Below are 23702 nucleotides of genomic sequence, written 5' to 3'. Positions count from 1 at the left end.
GCATTTTTTTGTTAATTTCACAAATTATATCAACTAGTAAATGTTGTTTGGACTATATATATCTCAGAGACTTCCGAGAATATGTAAAATATCATTGATTATAAAAAAAGAAGTTAAAAAACTACAATTTCATACAAAAGTTTTTTGGGAAATTGATCGGTGTACGAATACATTCTACACCCACTGTATATTGCTCTGGGACTTGCGATGAACATACAAATGTTACATTTGTATAGAAACAACCCTGCCCAGGTTGGCCAAAAACCGGAAATATCGGGAATATCAGGAATTTTAATTGCAACGAACTGAAAATTTCGAAACTTTTTAATAGATAATATCTTGAATTTATTTTTATCTTTAGTTCATTCTTACCGAACCTCGGGAAACAACACTGACTTACAATCAGTGTTGGCTTTACACCTCATAAATGTTATTGAATCTAAATAACCCCTTTTTGTTAATAAAAACGTACACAAATTAAATGTTGCAAATAATATGTGATATCATTTTTATGTTAAACTAGTACAAACAACATGTAGTAAATTCACAACTCGCTCAATATAAATTCTTAGAATGTAGTCGACTGTTATTTTGCGTCATTTTTCAGATAAGATTAAAAATGCATTATATTTATGACTTTTCACTTTCGAACAAAAACATGTAAACAATGAAATTTTTTTCGCAATAACACAATATTTTCGAGTGTGTAGGCCTGTATGGGGCCTGTATACTGTTAAAAGATAAGCCAATTAAGCTGTTTATATTATGAAAAACAATGACTCGTATCATTACGCGACAGACAAAAAGAGATTAATAGGAAATTTGAATGAAATTTATAGAGAAATACAGAGTTTACGCAAGCATATCCTTCGCTGTGCTGCTGCTGGGCATCGGAGTTCCTCTTTGGTGGCACACCACCGCTGTGCAGCGTGTTCCACTTCCCTATGCTGGAATCGATGGACTCTCTGATCTGGATGTCAAAATTGAAACGAAAATTGTTATCGCAGCCCTTTCTCGAGACAGAGCCAAAATGTTGGCTCGCGACATAACGGAAGCCTTCGAGAATGCCGGTAAGTCGTTTGACGATTATTCCTCCTTCGACCAGAGATAACAAAATTTTATTTGTAATTAGCCGTTTGCAGAGGGATTCGAACCCTAACCCGTACCGGGTTCCGGTACTTCGTATTATAGAATAACCCATCTAAAACCAGGGAACACAAGACATCTGTAACCCGAGTAACCCGGTTAACCCGGTTGTATGCACGTTATAATAATACAGTAAAAACCATAGTTATTACCATGTTTCTAAACGGTAATCAATTTTATTTCAATATTGTCTGTTTTCTACTCTACTGTCCATCCGCGAGAAGAAGGTCATGCAAGTGCTTACATTTACTCGTATTTACTACTCGTTTACTGTACTTATGTAGCAGAACGGGGACGTAAACACTTGCCCAGCCCTCTTCTTGCAGACGAATAGTACATGTATTGGCATAAACAGTCACTTGAAGGAATCCCTATTTTGACCGGACATGTTATGAGGTTTGTGGGAACCCTAACACTAGCAACTGTGACAACCGGGCGAATGATAAACATTCGTCAGTTTTGCCTTAGGACGTCCAGTAATCGTTCGTCGTTCGCTTATATATATATATATATATATATTTATAATTAATATTATATATGTCGAGAGCGTTTTTCTTTTCATTTAAGTTACAAGCAAATTTTCATGAAAGTTTGCAATAACTTGAAAGCTGCGGGAGAGAGTACAGAAAGATTTAGGCAGTGCTTGGGGATTGGAGTACTGGTATATGGGTACAAATTGGAAAGGAGTAAATTAAATATGTAAATAGGAGACTTTGAAGCAGAGCTAGAGAATTCATCTTCGCAGCGCATTAAGTCATGCGGAACGATGAACCTAAGAAGTGACGTGGTTCAATTTGCATCAACAGTAATGAAACTAGAACTCCTAATCCGTTGATTTGCCGTATGAATTTTGAATTTCTTTTTAAAATAACTCAATTGTTGAGGATGCTGTGAGAATTGATTTGGTCACATTTATAGAAATAGACATCTATTTATAGTGATTTTGCCCTTTTAATATATGATTTCAAAGAGCGTAGTAGTTTTAATGATAATAACGAAGACACGAATTTCGAACGCGCTGAGTAAACTAGGATAATCGAAAAGAAAGACAAAGACGACAAAGTACATCGCGATAGCAAAGTATAGAAATTATTAACACATTCCGTGCCAAGTCGTTTTTGTCTGACTTGTCGTTTAGGCCATTTGACGTTTTGCCTAAAGATTAATACATGTACCATTAAGGGGGTATCCTGAATTAGGAGGTCTAAAAAAACCGGTTTTTCGTGAATTTTTTTAGGATGGAAACAAATAATTAATTCTGTCGAACTTCTTATCCTATTTTCATAAATATTTGAGCAGTCTGTACAAATTTTTTCAACAAGAAATATTCAAATTGAGTCGACTGTGACGCACATTTGTAGAGCACCTCACAATTAAAACCTCCTATCGGCGGGAAGAATGCAGGTCGTAATTTTGGTTTGACACAAAGAACCCAAAAGAAATTTTCATTTTCATACATTTTTCTTCTATGTGAACTAAGGAAATTCATACAAAAAAAAATTTAAACAATCTTTTTATCAAGTTAAAGTGATTTTTTTCACCCAAAGAACTCGTTCTTTTTTTCAAACTTGCAGTAATTTCACATTTCACGATTTTTGGCGGGATTTTCTTAATTCATATAGAAGAAAAATGTATGAAAATGAAAATTTCTTTTGGGTTCTTTGTGTCAAACCAAAATTACGACCTGCATCTTTCCCGCTGATAGGAAAATAGAATAATATGTTCGATAGAATTAATTATTTTTTCCATGCTAAAAAAATTCACGAAAAACCGCTTTTTTTTGGACCTTCTAATTCAGGATACCCCCCTAAACCCGCTCTTCCTACAATTCAAGAACCGTTCCTTCGTGGTTAGTATGGGTTACAGTAACCTTCCCTTCATTAACCGGGTTTGGGTTAGGGTTCAGCGGCGGTTCGAATCCCTGCCTTTGCACTCGAAAGGTGACTCTCACAATGAAAGCTTTTTAGGTGTCCGCCTCAGATTGTTCTAATTTTTGGATACGTTTTAAAGGACCGAGAAATAAGGTACACGTATTTTTTTATATTGGCTCGTTTTCATATTTAGTGGTTGAAATAAACCCATAAAGTTTCAGCTGCAATAGGTTATATCTAAAACTATCGTAGATAGAAGAAAACTTTTTAAGAAAATGTTTCGTGGTTTTCAATCTGCATATAGAATCTGGCCCAAGATTTTGTAAAAAATAATTTGTTTACTATAATAGTCTATCGCAGCTATTAGGCACCTATTAGGCTACTTCCGAAACTATCATAGATAGAAGACAACTTTTTGAGAAAATGATTCATGGTTTTCAATCTGCATATAGAATCTGGCCCTAGATTTTGTAAAAAATAATTTGTTTATAATAATAGCGAATTGCAGTTGAAACTTCAGGAGGATTGTTTCACTCCCTAAATTTGAAAATGGGCCAATATGAAAAACGTATACCTTATTTTTCGGTCCTTTAAAACATATCAAAAAATTAAAACAATCGGAGGCGAACACCTAAAAAGCTTTCCTTGTCAGTCACCATTAGATTTAACGCAGCAAATGTACAATACCTAATGTTTCTTTAGGTTTAATTTCCTTGGAGCTCGAAGTGTCGATAAAATGACTGTCGGTGAGGTAAAGGTGACCATATTCTCAAATCTAGATAGCTTAGAATTCATGGTAATAGAATGCTAAGAAACATCTCGAGTTCCTGGCAGATACCAGAAAAAAAGGCCGCGAGTGCAAAGGGATAGTATTCTTAGAATTATACTGCGGATTTTTTATGTACGAAAAATATACAAAATGAATAAGTAGGTAAAATTATTTATAGTTTTTTCAAAGACTGTAATATAAGAATTTGATGTAACTAAATTGTATTTATCACAACTATCGTATGCTGTATAAGCCATTTGTGGTTTGAAGCAATAAAATAAATAAATAAATGTATAAGTAGATAACATATGCACTAGGAATGAAACAATATGTACAATAAAGTCAAGCAATAATACATATAATACATATAAAGTAATAACTAGACTGCGGATATTTATGCATTTATGACAAATGCAAATATGCAAAAATACATATACAAGGAAGTGTATAAATTCATAAATGTATAAAATATAAAAAATAAAATACATGTTACAACATTTAGAAGAGGAAACATACTTTAATTTACGTTTCTGTTCTTTATTTCCGTACACAAAAATTTGAATTTGCATAAACATTCGCAGTCTAGTAATAACAAAAGGAGGTTCAGGATTGGATTTTTTAATTGCAAAATAAGTCTGTCAGTGTATATTGTGTTGAACACTTTACAGGCTATTATCATTCACGTTTAATTGTAAGCATATGTACTTCTAGCTATCTAGATTTGAGAATAAGGTCACCTTTACCTCACCGACAGTCAACTTACATTTAAGATTTAAAAAATCATGTATATTTGTTAAATAATATCTTGATAGGGATAGGGAAAATAAACGACTGCTCATATTGGCTTTTACAGAGCGAGTGTTTATTACGAGCTCGCACATAAAGAAAAAGAAAAAAAGTGTCTTCTTCGCACGCTTAACGTATGTGTCTATAGTGGCGCTTTTGCTTATATTTAAATTTACTTATATTCTAACAATATTTCATATGTACTATTAACGTTTGATTAAGAAACGAAGTTCTAAAGGCCCTTTTGAAAAATCCTATAGATAACCAACATCAACGCCTAAAATATTCGATAAAACGAACGTATAGCAATATATTCGTGACGTTTATTCTATCGTGAAGTATTTTATTCATTCCCGAAAATTTCAGCCCTTTGCGGTGTAACTGTGCCCTCTAGGCATAGACCCATGTCCCAATCATTATGGTTCATTAGTGTCTGCAGGCATATCAAAGGTTAGATTAACGTTATCTATAGATTGCTTTATCTATGGAGACTAAATGCTCACTGACGTACGTGAAAATAAATGTGCTTATACCACTGTGTTCATGTAATTCTCGTGAAAATTCCTATATAATTAGAAAGTACACACAATTGGGAATTGGAAATTTACAAATTACATTACGATTCCTTTTCTTTAAGGGAGTAGGATACTGTGACACTCCAAAAAAGTACACGATTTTTAAAGAACAGTAACAATTAAAGGAAACAGGCGATTAATGTAAAGTTTTTTATTTTATTTTACTATTATAGGAATTAAAGAGAAATCCTTGTAACATTTCAAAAATTAGTTATTTTTGACATCTTGCGACGCCATTTCTCGGAACACCTTTTCTTCGAGATGGTTGTATATGATATGGTTGAAACAAAAATCCACAAAATATCATCAATTGTCATCAATTGTCATCAATATTATCATCAATATATTCTCTAGGCTATGACGTAAGAAAATTTCGATTTTTGTAAAAATTAATAAAATGACAGGCACATAAAGTTTAGTAATCGAATTTTGACAAAAACCCTGTCACTTTTTTGTCTATATTTTTTAAAATATTTGAAAAATTGAAAGTTTTCCTACCTCGTTGCCAAATAAATATTGCAACAAAAATAATTGTAAAATTTCAAACCGATTGTTAAAAGATCAAACTCGAGATATCGTGCCTTCGTTTGAAAAATGCTTTCTGAGATAAGCGCATTTAAAGTTTACGAGCGTAATTCTTCTATCTTATCATATATTTTTTTTACTTTTCGCTAATGAGCTATGCCTGCTTTGTATGGGTCACTTTTTGCTTTAAAGGGCTGAACCTCATTAGGATGCCAATCATGAAGTATTTCTCGAGATATTTCTTTCTACAGAAAAAAATTTATGTAGTTTTTTATTTTAATTTAAGAATATTTTAAGTATTTTAAGTAGTTTAAGTACATTTACTAATCATTACAATCCATTTCACACAGTAATCTTTGAGATATCACGTTTTTTGCTAAACTACATTTCTCTGAACCGTGGGAATGATAATTTAAAAATTAATTGGCCGATCGTCTTCAAACTTTACATACATTATACATTTACTTTAGTTAAATTCCTTGAATATGAAGTATAAATTGGAATGTAATCATTGCGTAATGCATGTTGTTTATTGCAAAAAACTGCAGATACAGTGGTAAAAGTATCAATTTTTAAAAGTATCAATTTTTACCACTGTTTCTGCAGTTTTTTGCAAAAAACAACATTTATTACGCAATGATTACATTCCAATTTTTATCAAAATCGCGGCCAAAATGCAGTTTCTGAAGTTTCGAACAGGCTCTTTCCAGTATTGTACGCGTGTTGTATACATATGAGTGCATTAAATGCCGTTTGAAATTTAAAAAAATATTAATCGACTGATATACGTATACAGGGTGGATCATTTTATATTCCCCAGTAGTATTTCTCGGAAACTATGGGAGTTAGCGAAAAATGTTTCGAACAAAAGTTGCTCAATTTCGAGGGTGAAATATTCTCATGTCTTTGCCTTTGACCTTGGAGGTCACATTCAAGGTCATTTAAAAGTCAACTTTGTTATTTTAAATAAAAACCCGTATTTTTAACTTTGGATTCGGAAAGAGCGAAAAATTCTACGTTTAGATGAGGTAGCATAGTCGTGGTCCGGATAAAAACAAATTTTTAAGAAAATTTTAGGCCTACAGATGTAGTGCTCTTCGAACCATTTATCTTTCTCCTTTGGCATTTTCTCGTAAATGCAATAATAACGGAGTTATGACTTGAAACAATTGCGTGGACCACCTTGTAATACTTGTAATACATTTTTACTAATAACTTCTTAATAAAAAGCGCGCGACGGCTAAAATCTCTTGGATGTTACTCAGGAGGTTGTCCTTGACAACATATGTCAAGGTCAAGGTCATCGGAGATGTCCTAATGTAAACATACCGAAAGTTTGTACATATTTGTAGTATCGTGTCCTCTTAAGGAGGAAGAACAGATCTTTCGAATGTATGTAACATAACATAAAAAACAAATAATATTTAATATTCAATTGAACTAAAATGCTACCTTATTCCTGGACTTATTCCTGGACACAATACTTTGTAAACGTATAAAAAATGAGAAATCCCAAAATTTGTTGGTAATGGGACCATCCCGTAGACATGCTCTACAAGATGCAACAGGTTTCATCCCGATTGGTCAAGCCATCTGGGCGTAATCGAGTAACATACAAAAAAAAAAAATAATAATAATAATAAAAATAAAAAATATATATTCATGTCGAATTGAGTAACCTCCTCCTTTTCGAAGTCGGTTAATTATCCAACATACATAAGTCGAACCTCTTGTCCTTTACGCGAGACGGACAGACCAACCGTAAACAAATTAACATTGAATTAACATTAAATTAACAGCGTTGAATTGGGTCAACTTTCCCAGCTTACATCTTTTTCCCCGATTAACCGAAATTCTTACATTTTTTTCCAGACATTTATCGAGTGGAAGTTCTATACCATGTGATATCCACCAGCTTAGTGGCATCAGCGTTCACGCATCGCGAATTGGAAAAGATAGCAGCGACTAGTTTCGATCTCGACGTGGGTGAACTTTTACTTTTGGAAACGAACAACTTGAACGACGCGGTTCTCGTCGGATCGAAACGAGCACTCTACTTTTCCACGGAAACTAGTGAGTTTCCCCTTTGTTCATTTTTTTCATCCGGATTTTGCCATCCAGCGACGTTAAAATGTTTATGGAAAATTCGAGTGTATCGTACTTCCAAGTTAAGTAGCCGAGTGTCTACGACCTAAAGGGAGCCGGGGCAAGGGGATTAGGCCATTCACTTCATCCAATACATGTGGGATCAATCAAGAGGAGTTGCTGTGATATTATGAACACAGATGCGTAAATAAAAGAAACAAAGTTTAATATGTGAGGCGTGTTTTTGGGAGTGAACTTTATTACGATCGACTCTCAAAAACACGTCACAATTCACAAGTGGGATTTATCGAATCTTTTGAGGAACAAGTCGCCAGGTTTCGTTTTGCCGCGATTGTTCGAATTTACGCTGATATTCCAGTGGCTGTGAACATTTTGTGAATTTCGGGTAAATCCTTTTGTGACTTTTGAAATTTTGAACGGTCAAGGAAATTCGTGAAAGACAGACAATTTTCGCGCTTAATAATAAAACTTTCTTAGAGTAATAAACTTTCTCAACGATTTCGCGGTTGGCGAATTGAAGAATCTTTTGCGCGCAAGGAATTTAAAATCTCCCGGCTCTAAGAATGAACTAATTACGCGTCTACAGGTAGCAATACCGGACTGGGCAGACAAAATATCAGATTTTGTTGACGAAGTGAAGTCGCTCGGCGGATTGAGCAAGAGTCGATCGTAATAAAGTTCACTCCCAAAAACATGCCTCACAAATAAAAGATAAAAAAAATGTTGTGGTACAATGAAATACGATTATCGATCTTAGACATTTGTTGTGAACCACGTGATCAATATCAAAAGAAAAATATATATGTCGATTAAGTAACCGCCTCCTTTTCGAAGTCGGTGTTAAAAATACGAATAACTCGAGGCAGAGCGACAAATCTAATTCAACGGCAACTTAACTCGGGAGCCTGGTACTCGGTTCAAATTCGAACCTGCTTGTTTCAGTTCATCGTTAACGACTATCAATGATCTGCATTTATTTCAGCCGGATCGACCTTGATTCAAGTGTTGTCCGAATGGATGTTGCGCGAAAAATCGTTATCCCTGACAAAGAACGCGCTCACCGAGCCAACTTTGTACAGTTTGGACGAGGAAAATAGAAGGAGATTTCCAGCTAGTCCAGCTTATGACGTACTGATCACAATGGTGAATCCTAATCCAGAAAAATTGAAGGTCGTCTGGGATCTACGCACGATGACCGAGGGTGCGTAAAATGTTACCGAGAATTTACCTAATCCTCGTCTCCTTTCGACACTCGCTTTCTAATGAAATGTTACGCAGCGATAGAGCTTACTATACCAAGTCAATGACCACTCCACCAAATTATTCGTGAAACCTCACATTTTATGTACAGTAAACTTTACAAAAATTATACGGATAGACGGATTAGCTATTAAATGATCTGGAACAATATCTCCTAAGAGCATTAAATTACAATGTGAAGCGTTATATGGATAAGCAGGAGACAGACTCTGCTGACATAGAAGGTCGAGAGTTTCGTAATATAAAACTATAATAAACAGATAAAGGTGATGTAAAAAATGTAAAAGATATGAAAAAATAAAAGGTAAGAATAATGGTAAAGAAATTTAACTACAGTCGGCCCTCGAGTTTCGCGCACAATTGGTTCCTGAAAGTGTGTGCGAATGTTGAATGTTTGAAAGTAGAGGGATGTACAAAAATATGCACCAAAACCTGTGTTTTAAAGTATTTCTTTATCAATATGTACACATAATGAAGTTAAAGAAGCGTGTTTAAATGTTTTCGGGTGTTTTCTTTATAAACTTTTCAAGAGTTAGACCACCCTTTTTTTCTTTTCTTTATAAAGATTTCTATAGCATGCTGTATCTTTCTAAATTATCCCTGAGATATACGTTCTTCATTGGGATCAGATTCTTCCATGAACTTCTTTTTTCTCACTTTCATTGTGAATTTTATTGTTACTCGATTAAGTGTTCATTTGACAACAGAGTTGAGTGAGATTCAATCAACTCATTAACATGTTCATTGTTAACGTCCAAGTTTAGTTCATTCGTTAGGCTAGCTATTTCATCTGTGATAGTTTCCGGTGTTTCTTCAAAATTTATAAGATCACTCATCATATGTGGGCATAATTGTTTCCAGGAGCAATTTTTCATTGTTCGGCATTTTCTTTTGGCTTAAAAAGTTGGAGTTATAAAAATGTGCGAAATAGCGTATTGTGCGACAGTAGAATGTGTGAAAGTCGAGGGCCGCCTGTATAAAAAGTAAAACGGAATAAGACGAATGATACAGTGATTTACAATTAAACGTTATCCAGGGCCAGTATAGAGCAGTTACTTATTAGAAAAAAAAGTATTCTCTCAAGCAACTGATGTAATAGTTTTCTAATTTGTATCTTTACATTTCAAGTTCTAATTTAAGTATAATATTGACCTTCAACGGTGACACGCGGTCTAAAATATTATCGAAGTTTAAACAAATTTTCAAAATAAGAACTCTCATCATAGTATTGTTGTAGATTAGTACGGGAGTATTATGATAAACATAATGCGTATGACATGGTGGAATGTTGTTTGTACATACTGTGTTCTTTAAAGGAATGCCGTTAGGCTATATTATAATAACAAATGTATATCAAAATGTCAACAACTAAGGAAGATATGAAAGACTGTTTAACTACATATTTCAGAGCACAGTATTACCGTTCAATGTCCAATTCCATCACTAGAATTAGTACTTGAAATGTAAAAACATAAATTCCTGGGTTATTGCATCTGTCTTTTGAAACAAAATATTTTTGTTTATAACTGCCTTTTAATCATCCTAAGTAACTTCGAACAGTAAGGACACTGTAATTATCTCTGAGCCTCTGTTAGAAAATTAAGAAACTTCTACATCAAATATTCTTTTCTATCCTTAAAAATAAACCAGTTACCCAGGTAACCTGTTTTAAATGCCTACTTCGCTCTGCATAAGAAAATAATTATCCCTACTCGCTTCAAACACGCTCTCAGAGTAACGCTCGCGCGCCTATACTACCCACGCCACACACAACTATTAATTGCTTTTAGGCTTTTACTACTGAAAGTAAGCAATCTCACAAAACTCAATGCTAAATATTTCTATTAAACAATTAACTATTTACTCTCAAAACCGTATATTATTAACTTCGGTATTTTAAGCACTATTACCGTAAATTCTTGTAAAAAGATCTTGTACAGCTAAATATATCTTCAATTTTTAATACTGTATTTAATAATTGCTATATATTATTGAGATTTCAAAGTGAACTTTTCCATATCCTTGTAAGAATGGTTTCGTTCTTTTTTGTCGCTATGCTCTTAACCCTTTGCACTCGAGGCCTTTTTCTCTGGTATCTACCAGCAACTCGAAATGTTTCTGAGCATTCTATTGCCATCAATTCACCTCACCAACAATCATTTTATTGACACTTCGAGCTCCAAAGAAATTAAACTTAAATAAACATTAGGTATTGTAGATTTGCTGCGTAAAACCTAATGGTGACTGAGAGTCACCTCTCGAGTGCAAAGGGTTAATAGTCACCTTCTAGAGGTTATAGATTATAGATCAAGCGATCATATGGGTTCGAAGATTCTTCATAGATCACTTCCTTGCTAACTATCTAAAATCACTTATGGTGTTCCAAATTCATCTTCCAAATTCTTCGATTACAAGAATACTACTAATCCTAATGTAATATTTCCCGTATAGATCCCTAATGAATCTTTTTATTGAAAATTACTAATCGCTTCTCCGTACTACAAGTGTGTCATAGTACCCAAATCGCGAATTTATTGAACTCTTAATTTTTAATGTATGCCTGCGTGTCTACATCTCCTGTTTACCTACTTTTAGAATACGTTGAACCTTTTCTCGACGAGGTTTCTATCTCGAGCAATTTTTCGGTGAAATCGCAGTGGCTGTACTTGCTTCCGTTGGAAGTGAGTCCGAAACGCGTGCCCGATAGTAGTGTGCTAGGTAGGCACTTTGCTCTACCGGAAGACGTATTGCCGCAGCTGATCACACCTTTGGAAAAGAAATTAGGTATGTAGATCGTCGACATTGATCTAGAGTAAGATAGAATAAATGATAACGTCTACGTTTCAGCGTCGCAGGTCAGTCTTCATCCGACTATCAATTTCGTAGTCTATGCTGTTCCATGCGATAATGGTCCTCTGCATATTTACACGCGTTCTGGCCACAGGTCGAAAAGCAACGCCAATGTTGAAGCATTTTTGTCGCCAAGGTAAACATGTGTTTCACGGTTAGCATCATTAAATGTTACGCTTAACATTACGTCTACGTTTTGTTGTTTCAATTCGCTTACAGATGGGGTGGTGTAGTGTTGATCAATCCATCTTTGGAGAGTTGCGCTGCCGCAAAACCCAACGAACCGGTCACCATGATCCCTGAGGAGGCTACCGTCGTTGGCACATTCCTCGCACAACTAAAGCTTCTTCTGGGTATTCCTGAGCCGGTAATCGAACGATTCGCTATACTAGCTATGCAGATAACGCATTCCAAATTGCTAATCGACGACGCCTGTTGGTCCGGATTTATTCGAATATTTTCCTTCAAATATTTGAAGCTTTCACGGTCCTTTATGGTTGATATTAACTGAGGTTTTCAGGTGTAAGCAAAGTCCGTTGCTTACACTCCAATAATTTGCTAGAATTGCAGCTAGCTTCTTCAGGGATTAAATGACACACAATACCAGTGTGAACTAGCTGTAATGCTAATAAAACATCGGAGTATCTTACCCAAAGGACACGGTTTACATTAACAAATGTGTTTTCTTCTTGTAGAAATTTTTACACGGCGTTACCACAGTCCCTTCGGTAGGATTGAAATTGCGTGACTGGGAAGTCGACGCTTTACTACGTGTTCGCACGATCGAGCAGCTAACTTCGGCTAAGTTAACACTACAATCACTCGCTCGACTTCTCAAAGAAATTGGAAACATCGTGATCACAGATGTTGTAGGGGATAGAATAAAAGCTGCCTTACGTTTGGTTGAAGATTCGGCCGAACGACTGGCTGACGGGGATCTCAGGCAAGGCTTCTTGCTGAGCAAGGCAGCATTTGTTGCCGCGGAAGCTGCATTCTCGGATCCGACGCTTTTAGCTTTACTATATTTTCCCGAAGACCAAAAGTGAGTCCTTCGACCTTTATTTATCAAGTATAATTATTGGAGATGACAACAGCCTAATTATTTACACCTATTTGCTTTTCTTTCTCTGACTTTAGGTATGCCGTGTATATACCTCTTTTCCTACCAGCTATGATACCAGTATTACTTTCCTTAAAGAATATATATAAACATTATCGGAAGGCCATCGCGTGAAGACTGTCGATCCAGGACACAACGAACAAGAATAAGAACTACGGTAAATGCCATAACGGCGTGCAACAACGAAATACGAGGTCTGCGTTGTATTACTTCATCCTTTAAATGGAGGAATTCAAGTGAGTGCATTTTGAAGGTCGGGAAGTATTTCTCGAAATCTGGCACGCTCGTTTCTCTCGTGCTACATATTCGAGTTTTGCGCGTTCCCTTGCACGGTGAGTGACATTGTATATTTAATGAATAGCGAAACAAACGATAGAAATAAAAACAATAATATTTTTTATTGTACAAAGAAAATGGTTGCGAAATTATTAAAAGAAAGAAAGGAAAAATGTATTGAGCCGGTCAGTGTTCCAACGATGAGTGTTGAATGACTTTAAGATGTTACACATAGCTAGACTTCGTTTTTTTTTTTTGTCGCGCATCGAAACGTACATATACGTGTCCAGAATTATAATTTTCTACTTTTCTTGTCCACGGATTACACATTCATCTGTATCACTCGTCATAGCTTACAACACCGTAAGATAACGCTACATAAGATGCCTGTTCGTCGTACAGGTACGCGTCTGTCCTGCCTGTACACATTCATACTCGTAACGTACATTCACACCCACGCACTCACGGATGCACCCACGCGCATTCAATGCGACCAAACGTTCTCCACGTATTCCCATATATTCCTCCTACCAAATTTCAAATTAATTATCATTAGATCGTTAAAAACAACTAATAATCTATATACAGTACACGTGTATCAATCCTCAACCAGTTAAAAGGTTACAAAATTACCAAGTTGAATTGCTATAAAAAAATATGTTCAACTATCACGAGAAATTCCATTAAAATTTGGAAAAATGTCGACAGATCGTGACTCGATAAAAACCAGTGTGAAACCGTTATCGATTATCGTAGGCGTCGCGTCTCGTGCGCAAGAATGACAGTTGCTTTCGCATGTTATTCGTATCACGAATCTCGACTGGTAGTTGAACATTACTAAGAGTAAAAATAAATTAATCGGTGAATCGAAAAGCTTACTCGTATGAAAAAGAAATAGAAAAAGAAGAACGTCAACGAAGACTTTGAACTAGCTGTATCGCGTGTTGCAGAGCATCTGCGATATTCTGAAAAACAGGTACACCTTCGCGCGTCGCGTAGTCCGACAGGTACATTCTTCCCCGGTTGTAGTCTTTTATGGCTTGTTCGGTTAGCTAAATAAAAAAAGAAAAGAAGGCACTTTTTGTATTTGGAGCAGCAAACGTAATAACGAGAGAGATGATTATAAGAATATAGCATACGTACGTACGGCTGCACTAGACAAATCCTTACCTTTTCGCCAGAAACTACGCAATCATCGGGAAGCGTTTGAACGCACAGGACCAGTTTTGCGCGCAATCCAATCAGATGAGCTGCCAGTGCCATTATAGTAATGCCACGAGAGTGCTGTGGCACGATCAGCAATATTAACCGCGAATTTTTCATTCTCTGCAGTTCTTGTGGCAATACCTTTACATTGTACTCGTTCAGGCTTGGTCGGTATAGGGATAAACCGATGGATCTACAAAGAAAAACAACTTACACGTAGACTCAACGACACTGTTGAGATAACGAGAAACGAAAGAACGTTACATCTCGGATGCTCACTCGATGGAGGATGCTGCGGTTGTTTCTAACCAAAATTGATCTTTCCCGATTACTCCAACGTACAAGTCTCTCTTCTCGGTTTCAGGCACGAAGGAATTGGTCCAATCTAAAAAGTTGAATGGTCGCACGAATCGTACATGACTGTTCTCGGGAACGCTTTCACAAACTGATCGAGCCGCGAGCGTCTTGCGATGACCTGTTCGCTTTCATACACGTTAACGATACACGCTATGGATCATGGGAAATTGTTTAGAATAGAAAATACCTAGGAAACGGCTAAAAGGTTGTACAATAGCTCGGCGAAGAAATTTCGAAGCCTTCCTATATAATATACTCCAAACTGAAGGTATCTCACTTTCACAAGAAATGCCGTTGGTCTTCGTCCTCCAAGCTGATTCGGTAGCTAGGGCGCAGAACTGTTCAAAATTTATCCGCAAATCCATCGGATCTCTCTTGGCTGGAAATCCGTCGTCAATCAACGGCCTATACGTTTCTAAAAGAACACGCGAATATGAAGGACAGCAAACTTCCTCCGCCGCCTCGACTACGTGGTATAATTTGTTCTATTCTTTAAACAAATGTAAAAGTTTATTACCCGATTTATTTACGACATTCAGAAGATCCGAAACCGACAAGTTGCATTTGACATTCGATTGTAACGCTATCCAAGCCTACGAAACGAAGAAAGCGACACAAAGGTAGGTAATATGTCATATCGATTTAGTCATAGCCAATGTACTTCTTTTTGACAGAAAAATACTGAGATTAAATAAACTCACTTCTCTTAAATTAATGGTTCCGCTGTCATTAATATCCATGGACTTGAAAACCTCCCTTAGCGTACTACAAAAGAGTAATTTAGAATCGGACATTGAGTACGACGCGACTCTCGCATAAGCGTGTATACACGGATATCGAAAAAGTCTTACACCGCGTCCATTCCATTTTGACTGTGTGAAATTTTAATCGGTCTAATGCCATCTTCGGAATGCAGATCTTGCACATTAACCTCTTCGCGCAGAACCTACGACGAAACCATATTTGAATCAGCGTTGAAATCTGATACGCGGAAAAATAACGGCAATTACTTGCTTTTACTCCTTATCTATCGATTACCTTGGGCGTACAATTAAGAGCAACTGATACACTCTCGAATATCGGTATCCTTTGTCTTTCCATAAGATATTCAAGTACCAACAGTCCATTCATCAAGTCTTGATATTCCCTAAACAAGATATTCACATTTTATTAAGCATATATCGTCGAAAACGAGGCCGTATTAAGTGATAGAAACACGCCTTACTGAGTGGATACAGTCTCGCCGAGTATCGTTTGACCCTGACGATATGGATAAATAACTAGGATTAAAGACTCGCGTCTTGTAGCTGCCAACTGAGCAGCTTCAATGATGCCCGCGCTGTTGCGCGTTTGGTTATCGATCACAAAGAGTAACACTTTCGCCGTCTGTTTCGCTTCATACTCTTGAGCTATCAGTTCTGGTCCCCATTGCGATACTTGCTAAAACGTACAATGTACAATTACACTGACTGTTAATGAATCACATATGACATCAATGAATACTGAGAAACACATACGGGATTGTAATAAGTAATTCCGAGGCTCTGAAGAGTCGGTATCGCTATTTCTGACCTCCACGTGGTTGGATTACAAGATCCACCCAGAAATACCTCATATGCCATTCTCTCTATAAAGCATGCAATTACAAAAAAAAAAATATAATAGTGAATAATATACAAATTAGTATACAATAATAGAGATTTACTTGAACCGCTTTTGCTGTTCGTATCCTTTCCATCACAATGTAACGGACGAGAGGCGCTCATAGAAACGGCTATTCTACAATTAGAAGTATATGTTCAGTGTCGATTAGAAAAATGCTTTTGTGAATTGAAGCAGTATTATCACACTCAAACTATATGAGTCAGTCTTTAACTAGTTTGCAAGAGGATTCGATATACTCGGCTCAATTCTTTGCTATCTTATTGTTTTAAAATTGATAAATTTTCATTGTTGATAAATTGTCTGTTCCGTTTGAGTGTGGTAATAAAATCATTGTATCTGTTGTTAATATAAAACATGTAATACTGTGTTATTAGACATACTTCCAAATATCAAATCCTTTTGCAACAAGGAAAAGCACGCTACGCTGCATCGTCGATAAAATGTTTCTACTACAACTAATTGTAACCAGACATTTGTTGGTTTGTTCCTAGAACACATGCATTTACTATTGTCGTCCGATTCGATCACACAGCAAAATTGATGTTTACAACAAAGGTGTAGGTAACAACCATCGACTGATCCATTCTCAAACTAATACTTATCGATTTAGATAAGTACTTAAATTACCCTATCTTGCACAAATGTGCCAATTCAACGACGAACATATAAAATTCTTGGAGCATTATATAGGTATCTAAACAGATGATCGAGCAATCTTCAGTAAGTCGCTGCTCTTTGCACATTTGCAACCAGTTTGCAAGTAACAGCATTACGTACTATGTGTCTTTCACCTGTAACAACAATATATGTACATATATATTTGTTATAAAAGATTGTCTATATACCTACAATATAACTATACTTACATAGATTTGGTCGATACTTCTCAACATATGCCTTTATAGATATGTGGTAAGACCTCATTGTTTAAATGGTTACACGCAATGGAAGAGGCTTATGTCCATCCAATATATTTACCCTTTAATCGTCCAACTGAGGAGAATTTCAGATTTTCCTGTTTAAGAAAAAATCATATTATAAGTAGAGTATGAAGGATACCAATTGGATTCTATTAGGCTGACCAATAGCTTTTTCTAATTTTTCATCTTTTTTTCTACATTCTTTTTCATTGAATGTTTAAACTAAATAAATCTATTTAAGTTATATGTTGTATATTTAATTTCCCAGCTCTTGAACTGTTCTTTCGTATCACTTATTAAGTATTGTACAATTGTGTGCTCCTGATTTTATTAATGTAGGAAAATCATGAAAAACATGATAGTCGGATGGCACAAAATCCAGGCCATAGACCAAATGTGGCTAATAGTCAATTATATTAAGTTGAGACTAATGCTTTTGATTTTGTTTATCTGAATTGTTGAAAAAAATCCAATTTCCATCACAAGTTACAACTCAGTAAATAAAACAATTAGAAAAGATACAAATTTCAAATTTTTCCATAATTTTCTTCATTGATAAAATCAGAGATACACAATTGTTCCAGTGTGCTTAATACATAATATGAAAGAGCAATTCAAGAGCTACTAAATAGTATACACAACATAAAACTTAGTTGCTTTTATTTAGTTTAAACATTCGTTGAAAAAGAACAGAGAGAAGAAAGAAAAATCTTTAGTTTGCCTTAATGTTGTAATGCGTATTATTAGTACCTTTACCAAGATGAGTTACATTTTAACAGAAATTTCGAATAATAAAGTATTAAATTATAAGAAAACAGACGAATGCGATTTGTCACAATTGCTAAAAAGTTACAAGATAGCAAGGAATCACGACGCACATGTAAAGTTTATATTAAGAAATGCCTAATATGTAGTATTACTACTGACAGGTACAAACGTTAGAGCGCACTATTTAATTACCTATTGCAACTACTCAATGCTACCCACTGAAAACGGGCTTACAAGATCGAGGGACGATGGAGAGCCTGTCAGACACACTAACCTTGACGATAGTTCGGTGCTGCATGCCCACGCATGAAAAACATATGTGGTAAACTTCGAATAGAAAACCATCGATTCTGACTGCATTTGACGTGCATTCATCTACAAGTCACAAACGTGAATAAAAAAACCGCGTCAACCGTATGTAAATCCTTTGGAAAAATTAACGGTGAGAGATCCGCTTGTGCACTCCTGGCTATTGCTCATACTTATTTATACACCGTTATATTTAAAATGTAAGAACGCGTCGTCGAAGAACCACTGCTAGGTGTGTATCACAAATAAGTTACATATTCGTGAAAACTCTCCCCAACACTAGTGACATCGCGCGCGATCTTATCCGCGCGAAAAGTACCCCCTCGTTCGAAAGCGCAACGCACTCGATCCGCATCGAGCTGTTCCGTCGAAATCAGTAACCGTCGATGAAATCACAAATCACCGCTCTACCACCCGTTGAACGTCGCGCTTCGTATCGTTCTCTTTCTCTATCTTTCATCCACTCTTCTTTTTCTCTCTCGCACCCCCTCCCCTTACTACTGTCTAGTTCAGGGGTTCCCAAACTTTTTTCAACTGCGTATCACTCTACGTTTAATTTAGTTTCAACCTCGGGGTGAATATAATTACGATTTAAACGTGATAAAAATAAAACATTTAACAAGTAAAAGAAGAATATATATGTATATTTTTTATTTATATATTTATATATTTATTTATTTATTTATTTACTTACTTAAATATAAATAAAATAATTAAAATAATTTGACAAATAAAATATTTATTAAGTATCACCGTATGCATGTAGTTATGTGTTATTTTTTGCCTTTGACTTTCTACTGTATTATGTTTTTTTTTAATATTATATGATTATACTTTCTATCTACCGACAGGTGGTACGCACATCGTAATTTGGGAACCCCTGCTCTAGTCTATCCCTCTCAGTTTACCCACTCTCCTTCCGTCGCCGACACAATAGCAATACCCTTTCTCCTTTTCTTTCCTTATTGTAAATTTTTATCGATTCCTTCAGACATTTAATTCTTATACTACACATTCATTACGAGTTGGCCGCGTTTATAATTTCATTTGTTATTCGGATGGATTAACGATTAATTTCTTTTACGTGAAAAACGACATGCCCAACACGTTTCGCGCAGTCGCAACGGTGATTCGCCTGGTTTTCGCCTCTCTCGCCTCTAACGCTTCCCGCCACTCCTCTACACGCGTCTCTCTCTCTCTCTCTCTCTCTCTCTAGCTATCGCGGATCGCGCGCACAGACTCAAGACCAGACTCGAGAATGACGTAAACCTCCAACAATGAAGCGTGATGTCACACACATCGAAGTTCGTAGAGGTTTGCTCTCACCGTTGCCATCGTCATCGCCATCACCGTCACCATTATCGTCTATCGAGGGATTTTCGATTTAGCGACTATCTCGATTTGTACAAAACGTGTCTGGCCTAGACTCGCATGCTGTCCCAGATCGTATATCGTTGAGGCCATGTTCTTTAGACAAATATTTCCTACGTGCTTTGTTGTACGCAAAAATCGAATATCGAAGTAATAGTAAGACAATCGCTGTAGGCAAAGGCAAATTTTTTTCAAAGGCGCGGCCAAATACAAGAACGAGAGAACTATAAGGAACTGACTGACGTCACTTTATACTATCCGTGCACATTTCATTGTTGCATTATATCTAACTTCGTCTATCTTAATATCTAAATCATTTCATGTGTTTTCAATAACCTGCTATCCTTCTCGAAACTATTTTTTCAGTCATTGGTCCATCATTTTGTCATTTTATCATTTAGTCTATACATTTCGATATCTTCGTCACGCAGGTTATTATCTGCTCATCATCTGTTCACGGTCGTTTACTTTTAAGTAAGATGAAACCGATTCTCTTGTTTTTTCAATATGATTGTTTCAATTAACGAAATGGTTTTAATTAAAAATTTCAATAGTCTTCGATGCATAATTGTTCAAGTGATAGATATTGCAATCTCTTGTGTATATTGATATCTATGGTTTCAAGAATACGACTTAAAAAAATCTAATATGAGATGATTTGACGTAATCTTTTACATGTAAACAATTGAATATATTATAAATTGCATGGTATTATAGAATGCACTCAAAATCGAGTCGTTTAAATCGATATTAGATTTCGACAACAGGTGGCAGTGTAGTACTATTGTTGTTGTGGCGACCACTTTGACAAAGTATGGAATAGTCACTAAATTGGTGTTGTTTCTCGTCAGTTGTCGATCATCACTCGACTCGTTATGTATCAGAATTAAAATATTAGTTACTGATGAATTCACTATATTTCATCTACTGAGAAAAACTCTAAAAACAAGCCCTGTGACTTTACGATAAAACATGTCAAAACGGCGGGACACATATAAAAATGTGTTTATTACCCCACTATGGGTCAGATTTATGACGTACTCTTGGTTGGAAATACAGTGGACCAATCTTCACTGTCATTAGTCGCACGTGGTTTCGTTTTCAAAGTTTTCTTCTTGTTGAACGAAATATTATCAGACCCTGTAGTTAGATTAAATCTGTAAGAAGGTATGTTGATGAAAAGAATCCTTCTTAGATAAAAACTAAATAACAGTTTGTTTACTAGATAGCAACAAATAGCAAATATAACAAAAAGAATGCTTAGATATATATTTTTATAAAAGACTTTTAACTAATGCCACACGAAGGAGAAAATCTCTTCGAATTCCCGCCTATTTGTACCAGCCTCCAGATGGCACAGCGAACACTTTGCGAACTCTTCGGCACTGAATCTACGGACTAAAGAAAATTCCCTAGAAAATCACTATAAACCTTCGATTATGTAACCGTCTTTGATTATATAGTCAACGGTCAAAGTCCTTTGTTTTTTTTCTGGTGTAAAAGCAGTGAAGAGCAAAACCCTAGGCTTCGAATAAATCTGAAGTTTGCCGATATGTTTGTCTCGTTTCGTCTTTGAAACATTTCCCAAAGAGATAAACAAGACAAACATATCGGCAAACTTCAGATTTATTCGAAGCCTAGGGTCTTCAACTTTTACAGTAAAAGTTATATCACGACCGACCCTCGGTTGTGGTCAAGGCCGATTTTAGCAATATTGACGCCCCGGGCAAGATTATCGTGGCGCTCCGTCAGGGGTATATACAGGGTGTCCCAAAAATGTTGTAACACCTTGAAAGAGGTGGTTAGGGAGGTGATGTGAAACAACTTTTTCCTTAGCGAAAATGTATGCCGAGTATGTCGGTTGAGCGTAGGCTACGCGCTAGACGGTCAAGCTCATACGCTACCGCAGCCGCTCCAACGGTATACGCGCGCTCTGATTGGTCAATCTTTTCCGTTAATATCTCTTTAACGAAGCCTCGGACAATATTTTCGTTAAGGAAAAAGTTGTTTCAAATCAAATCCCGAACCACCCCTTTCAAGGTGTTACGACATTTTTGGGACACCCTGTATATTAAAAATCTGGCGTCCCGGGCGGTTGCCCGACCATCCTCTCCCTAACGCCGGCCCTGGTTGTGGTTATATACGTGGAAGAAGATAGTCACATGGAAATGCACCTTTAGTTTTAACGACTCCTGTTGCTCATATTGAGTTTTGAATCTAAAGTTGCATGAATCGTGGAAAACATTACTTTCGCGGTGTCGTGAATGTTGATCGGTGTCACGTCTGTTACATGCGTACTGTGCAAATAGCGGCATAGCTTGATAAGTTGAAGACACTAGAATGATCTAGACTCTGCAAAGATGCTTGGTATAATCGTATCTGGTCGACTCGTAAGTATTAATCGTTTTCCTAACAACGAATACCGACGTTGGTTTTCATTTATGTTACTAAACTGTCAATTTTATGCAAATAAACTGTAATAAAATGTTTCTCGAACCTATTGGTGTATAACTATACGACTTATTTTATATTCGTCTTCTAATTTCTTACTGTTTAATTCCAAAGTTATTAATTTTAAGTCTTGTTTTTGTTAGTTTTTGATAATATTCTAATTTATTCTACTTCGCTCTTTAACCTATTGATATGTCATAGACATCTTAATTTATATCTTAATTAATTTTTAACGAACAAATCTAATTTTTTTCTGACTTGTAAACAATGTTTTTGAAATTTTATATTTCTTGTAGGTACAAACAGATTTCCAACAAATTGGAGAAAACCAATTTTTGATTACAGTACCTGATGCAGATGATATAAATCATATTGTGGTATTCCTTACAGGTATTATATCATTCCCTGATGGAACAGGTGGAGCAGGTATATATTACATTATATAAACATAAGGAGATTTAAATAAAATTAATTAAAATTCAATTTCTTCAGTGTATTTCAGTTGGCCGGATCCAACTCATCCACCAAACTGGCAGTTTCTGGGATACATCTCAAACACTAAACCATCAGCCATATTTAAGATATCGACATTGAAGAAAAACCATGAATTTGAAAACAGTAATTTAGGAATCTTTGGTGTGGGGAAGATTTCCCACGTAGCACAAATAGGGGTTTCACTCGAACCTCTTGCAATCATAGAACAACAAGCAGCTCAAGTGTCTCAAGCTACTTCAAATTCGTTTTTAGAGTTTGTCCAAAAAATGATCACCAGCTTCTTGAATTACGTATCTAGTTTTTCCTTAACTCAGGCACAAATGACACCCAATCCAACTGAAAACTATGTACCACTGTCCACTATTCAAGGATGGTATGAAACTTTCGAAAGAAGGTTACAACAAAATCCACATTTCTGGAAATCATGATAAGGAATTATGACCGATCACTTTTTATTAGTTTATTTCCATTTTGCTTAACGGCAACACGTCACATTTTTATCGTGAAATACAGTGTATGACATACGTGCATTTATAATTTTTATATTTTCATTAAGTAATTGTATGGTAATAATAAGAATAACAATGATTCTATCTTGTATTTTACTGGAGATGCAAAGTTGCCTGTAAGCTCTTAACTCTTTAATTGTCGTATGTGCTTTAATATTACACATTAAATTTGAGTAACGTACGATTTTCACTCAGCAATTAGATGTTAATACAATATTAATCACGTTTTTATTTTAAAGGATAATCCTACTTGTGATTTTCGAATTTGTCACTTGTAATTATATATCGTGCGACTTTTGTTGCGAATATTTTGCGCATTATGAAAAATGTGTTGTATAACATTGGGAAAGTAAAATATAAATATTTA

The 23702-nt window shown here is 35.8% G+C and overlaps 3 protein-coding genes across 8 annotated transcripts; 2 read left to right on the top strand and 1 right to left on the bottom strand.

Moving 5' to 3' along the window:
• Positions 1 to 808: 808 nt before the first annotated feature.
• LOC128894247 (GPI transamidase component PIG-S) lies at positions 809 to 13457 on the top strand. The gene is made up of 8 exons (XM_054155890.1): positions 809 to 1070; positions 7545 to 7745; positions 8761 to 8979; positions 11634 to 11822; positions 11886 to 12024; positions 12108 to 12255; positions 12584 to 12930; positions 13026 to 13457. The coding sequence occupies exons 1-8, from the start codon at positions 827 to 829 to the stop codon at positions 13120 to 13122; spliced, it is 1584 nt and encodes a 527-aa protein (XP_054011865.1). The 5' UTR covers positions 809 to 826; the 3' UTR covers positions 13123 to 13457.
• On the bottom strand, positions 13388 to 18916 carry LOC128894241 (uncharacterized). 6 transcript variants are annotated; one of them, XM_054155878.1, is made up of 14 exons: positions 18393 to 18916; positions 17379 to 17527; positions 17140 to 17303; positions 16553 to 16626; positions 16365 to 16474; positions 16073 to 16287; positions 15886 to 15994; positions 15699 to 15793; positions 15549 to 15612; positions 15365 to 15440; positions 15035 to 15262; positions 14770 to 14965; positions 14455 to 14683; positions 13388 to 14336 (listed from the first exon to the last, which is right to left on the bottom strand). In XM_054155878.1, the coding sequence occupies exons 3-14, from the start codon at positions 17280 to 17282 to the stop codon at positions 14196 to 14198; spliced, it is 1680 nt and encodes a 559-aa protein (XP_054011853.1). In that variant the 5' UTR covers positions 17283 to 17303; positions 17379 to 17527; positions 18393 to 18916; the 3' UTR covers positions 13388 to 14195. The 6 variants fall into 6 exon arrangements, with proteins under 6 accessions (XP_054011853.1, XP_054011852.1, XP_054011855.1 ...); XM_054155877.1 differs by having other exon boundaries at positions 18475 to 18916; XM_054155880.1 differs by having other exon boundaries at positions 14770 to 14875; positions 18475 to 18915.
• Positions 18917 to 22102: 3186 nt separating this feature from the next.
• Positions 22103 to 23419, top strand: LOC128894296 (protein OPI10 homolog). Its single transcript, XM_054155960.1, has 3 exons — positions 22103 to 22270; positions 22628 to 22757; positions 22824 to 23419. Exons 1-3 carry the CDS (start codon positions 22241 to 22243, stop codon positions 23252 to 23254), a joined length of 591 nt encoding a protein of 196 aa, XP_054011935.1. The 5' UTR covers positions 22103 to 22240; the 3' UTR covers positions 23255 to 23419.
• Positions 23420 to 23702: the final 283 nt, after the last annotated feature.

The sequence above is a fragment of the Hylaeus anthracinus genome, unplaced genomic scaffold (assembly GCF_026225885.1).
Source record: "Hylaeus anthracinus isolate JK02 unplaced genomic scaffold, UHH_iyHylAnth1.0_haploid 3, whole genome shotgun sequence".
NCBI classification, from domain to species: Eukaryota; Metazoa; Arthropoda; class Insecta; order Hymenoptera; family Colletidae; genus Hylaeus; species Hylaeus anthracinus.
This window is presented reverse-complemented; position numbering and strand designations above follow the sequence as displayed.

What these genes read in the sequence shown, in the direction of transcription:
- LOC128894241 (XM_054155878.1), bottom strand. Translation starts at nt 17,282, where the DNA reads ATGCTGTTACTTGCAAACTGGTTGCAAATGTGCAAAGAGCAGCGACTT. An exon ending in GCACATTTGTGCAAGATAGG is followed by an intron (nt 16,627 to 17,139) that starts GTAATTTAAGTA and finishes TTCTAATTGTAG; the next exon opens with AATAGCCGTTTCTATGAGCG. An exon ending in GAACCATTAATTTAAGAGAA is followed by an intron (nt 15,441 to 15,548) that starts GTGAGTTTATTT and finishes TTCGTTTCGTAG; the next exon opens with GCTTGGATAGCGTTACAATC.
- LOC128894296 (XM_054155960.1), top strand. Translation starts at nt 22,241, where the DNA reads ATGCTTGGTATAATCGTATCTGGTCGACTC. An exon ending in TAATCGTATCTGGTCGACTC is followed by an intron (nt 22,271 to 22,627) that starts GTAAGTATTAAT and finishes TATTTCTTGTAG; the next exon opens with GTACAAACAGATTTCCAACA. An exon ending in TGATGGAACAGGTGGAGCAG is followed by an intron (nt 22,758 to 22,823) that starts GTATATATTACA and finishes CAATTTCTTCAG; the next exon opens with TGTATTTCAGTTGGCCGGAT.
- LOC128894247 (XM_054155890.1), top strand. Translation starts at nt 827, where the DNA reads ATGAAATTTATAGAGAAATACAGAGTTTACGCAAGCATATCCTTCGCT. An exon ending in TCTACGCACGATGACCGAGG is followed by an intron (nt 8,980 to 11,633) that starts GTGCGTAAAATG and finishes ACCTACTTTTAG; the next exon opens with AATACGTTGAACCTTTTCTC. An exon ending in ACCTTTGGAAAAGAAATTAG is followed by an intron (nt 11,823 to 11,885) that starts GTATGTAGATCG and finishes TCTACGTTTCAG; the next exon opens with CGTCGCAGGTCAGTCTTCAT.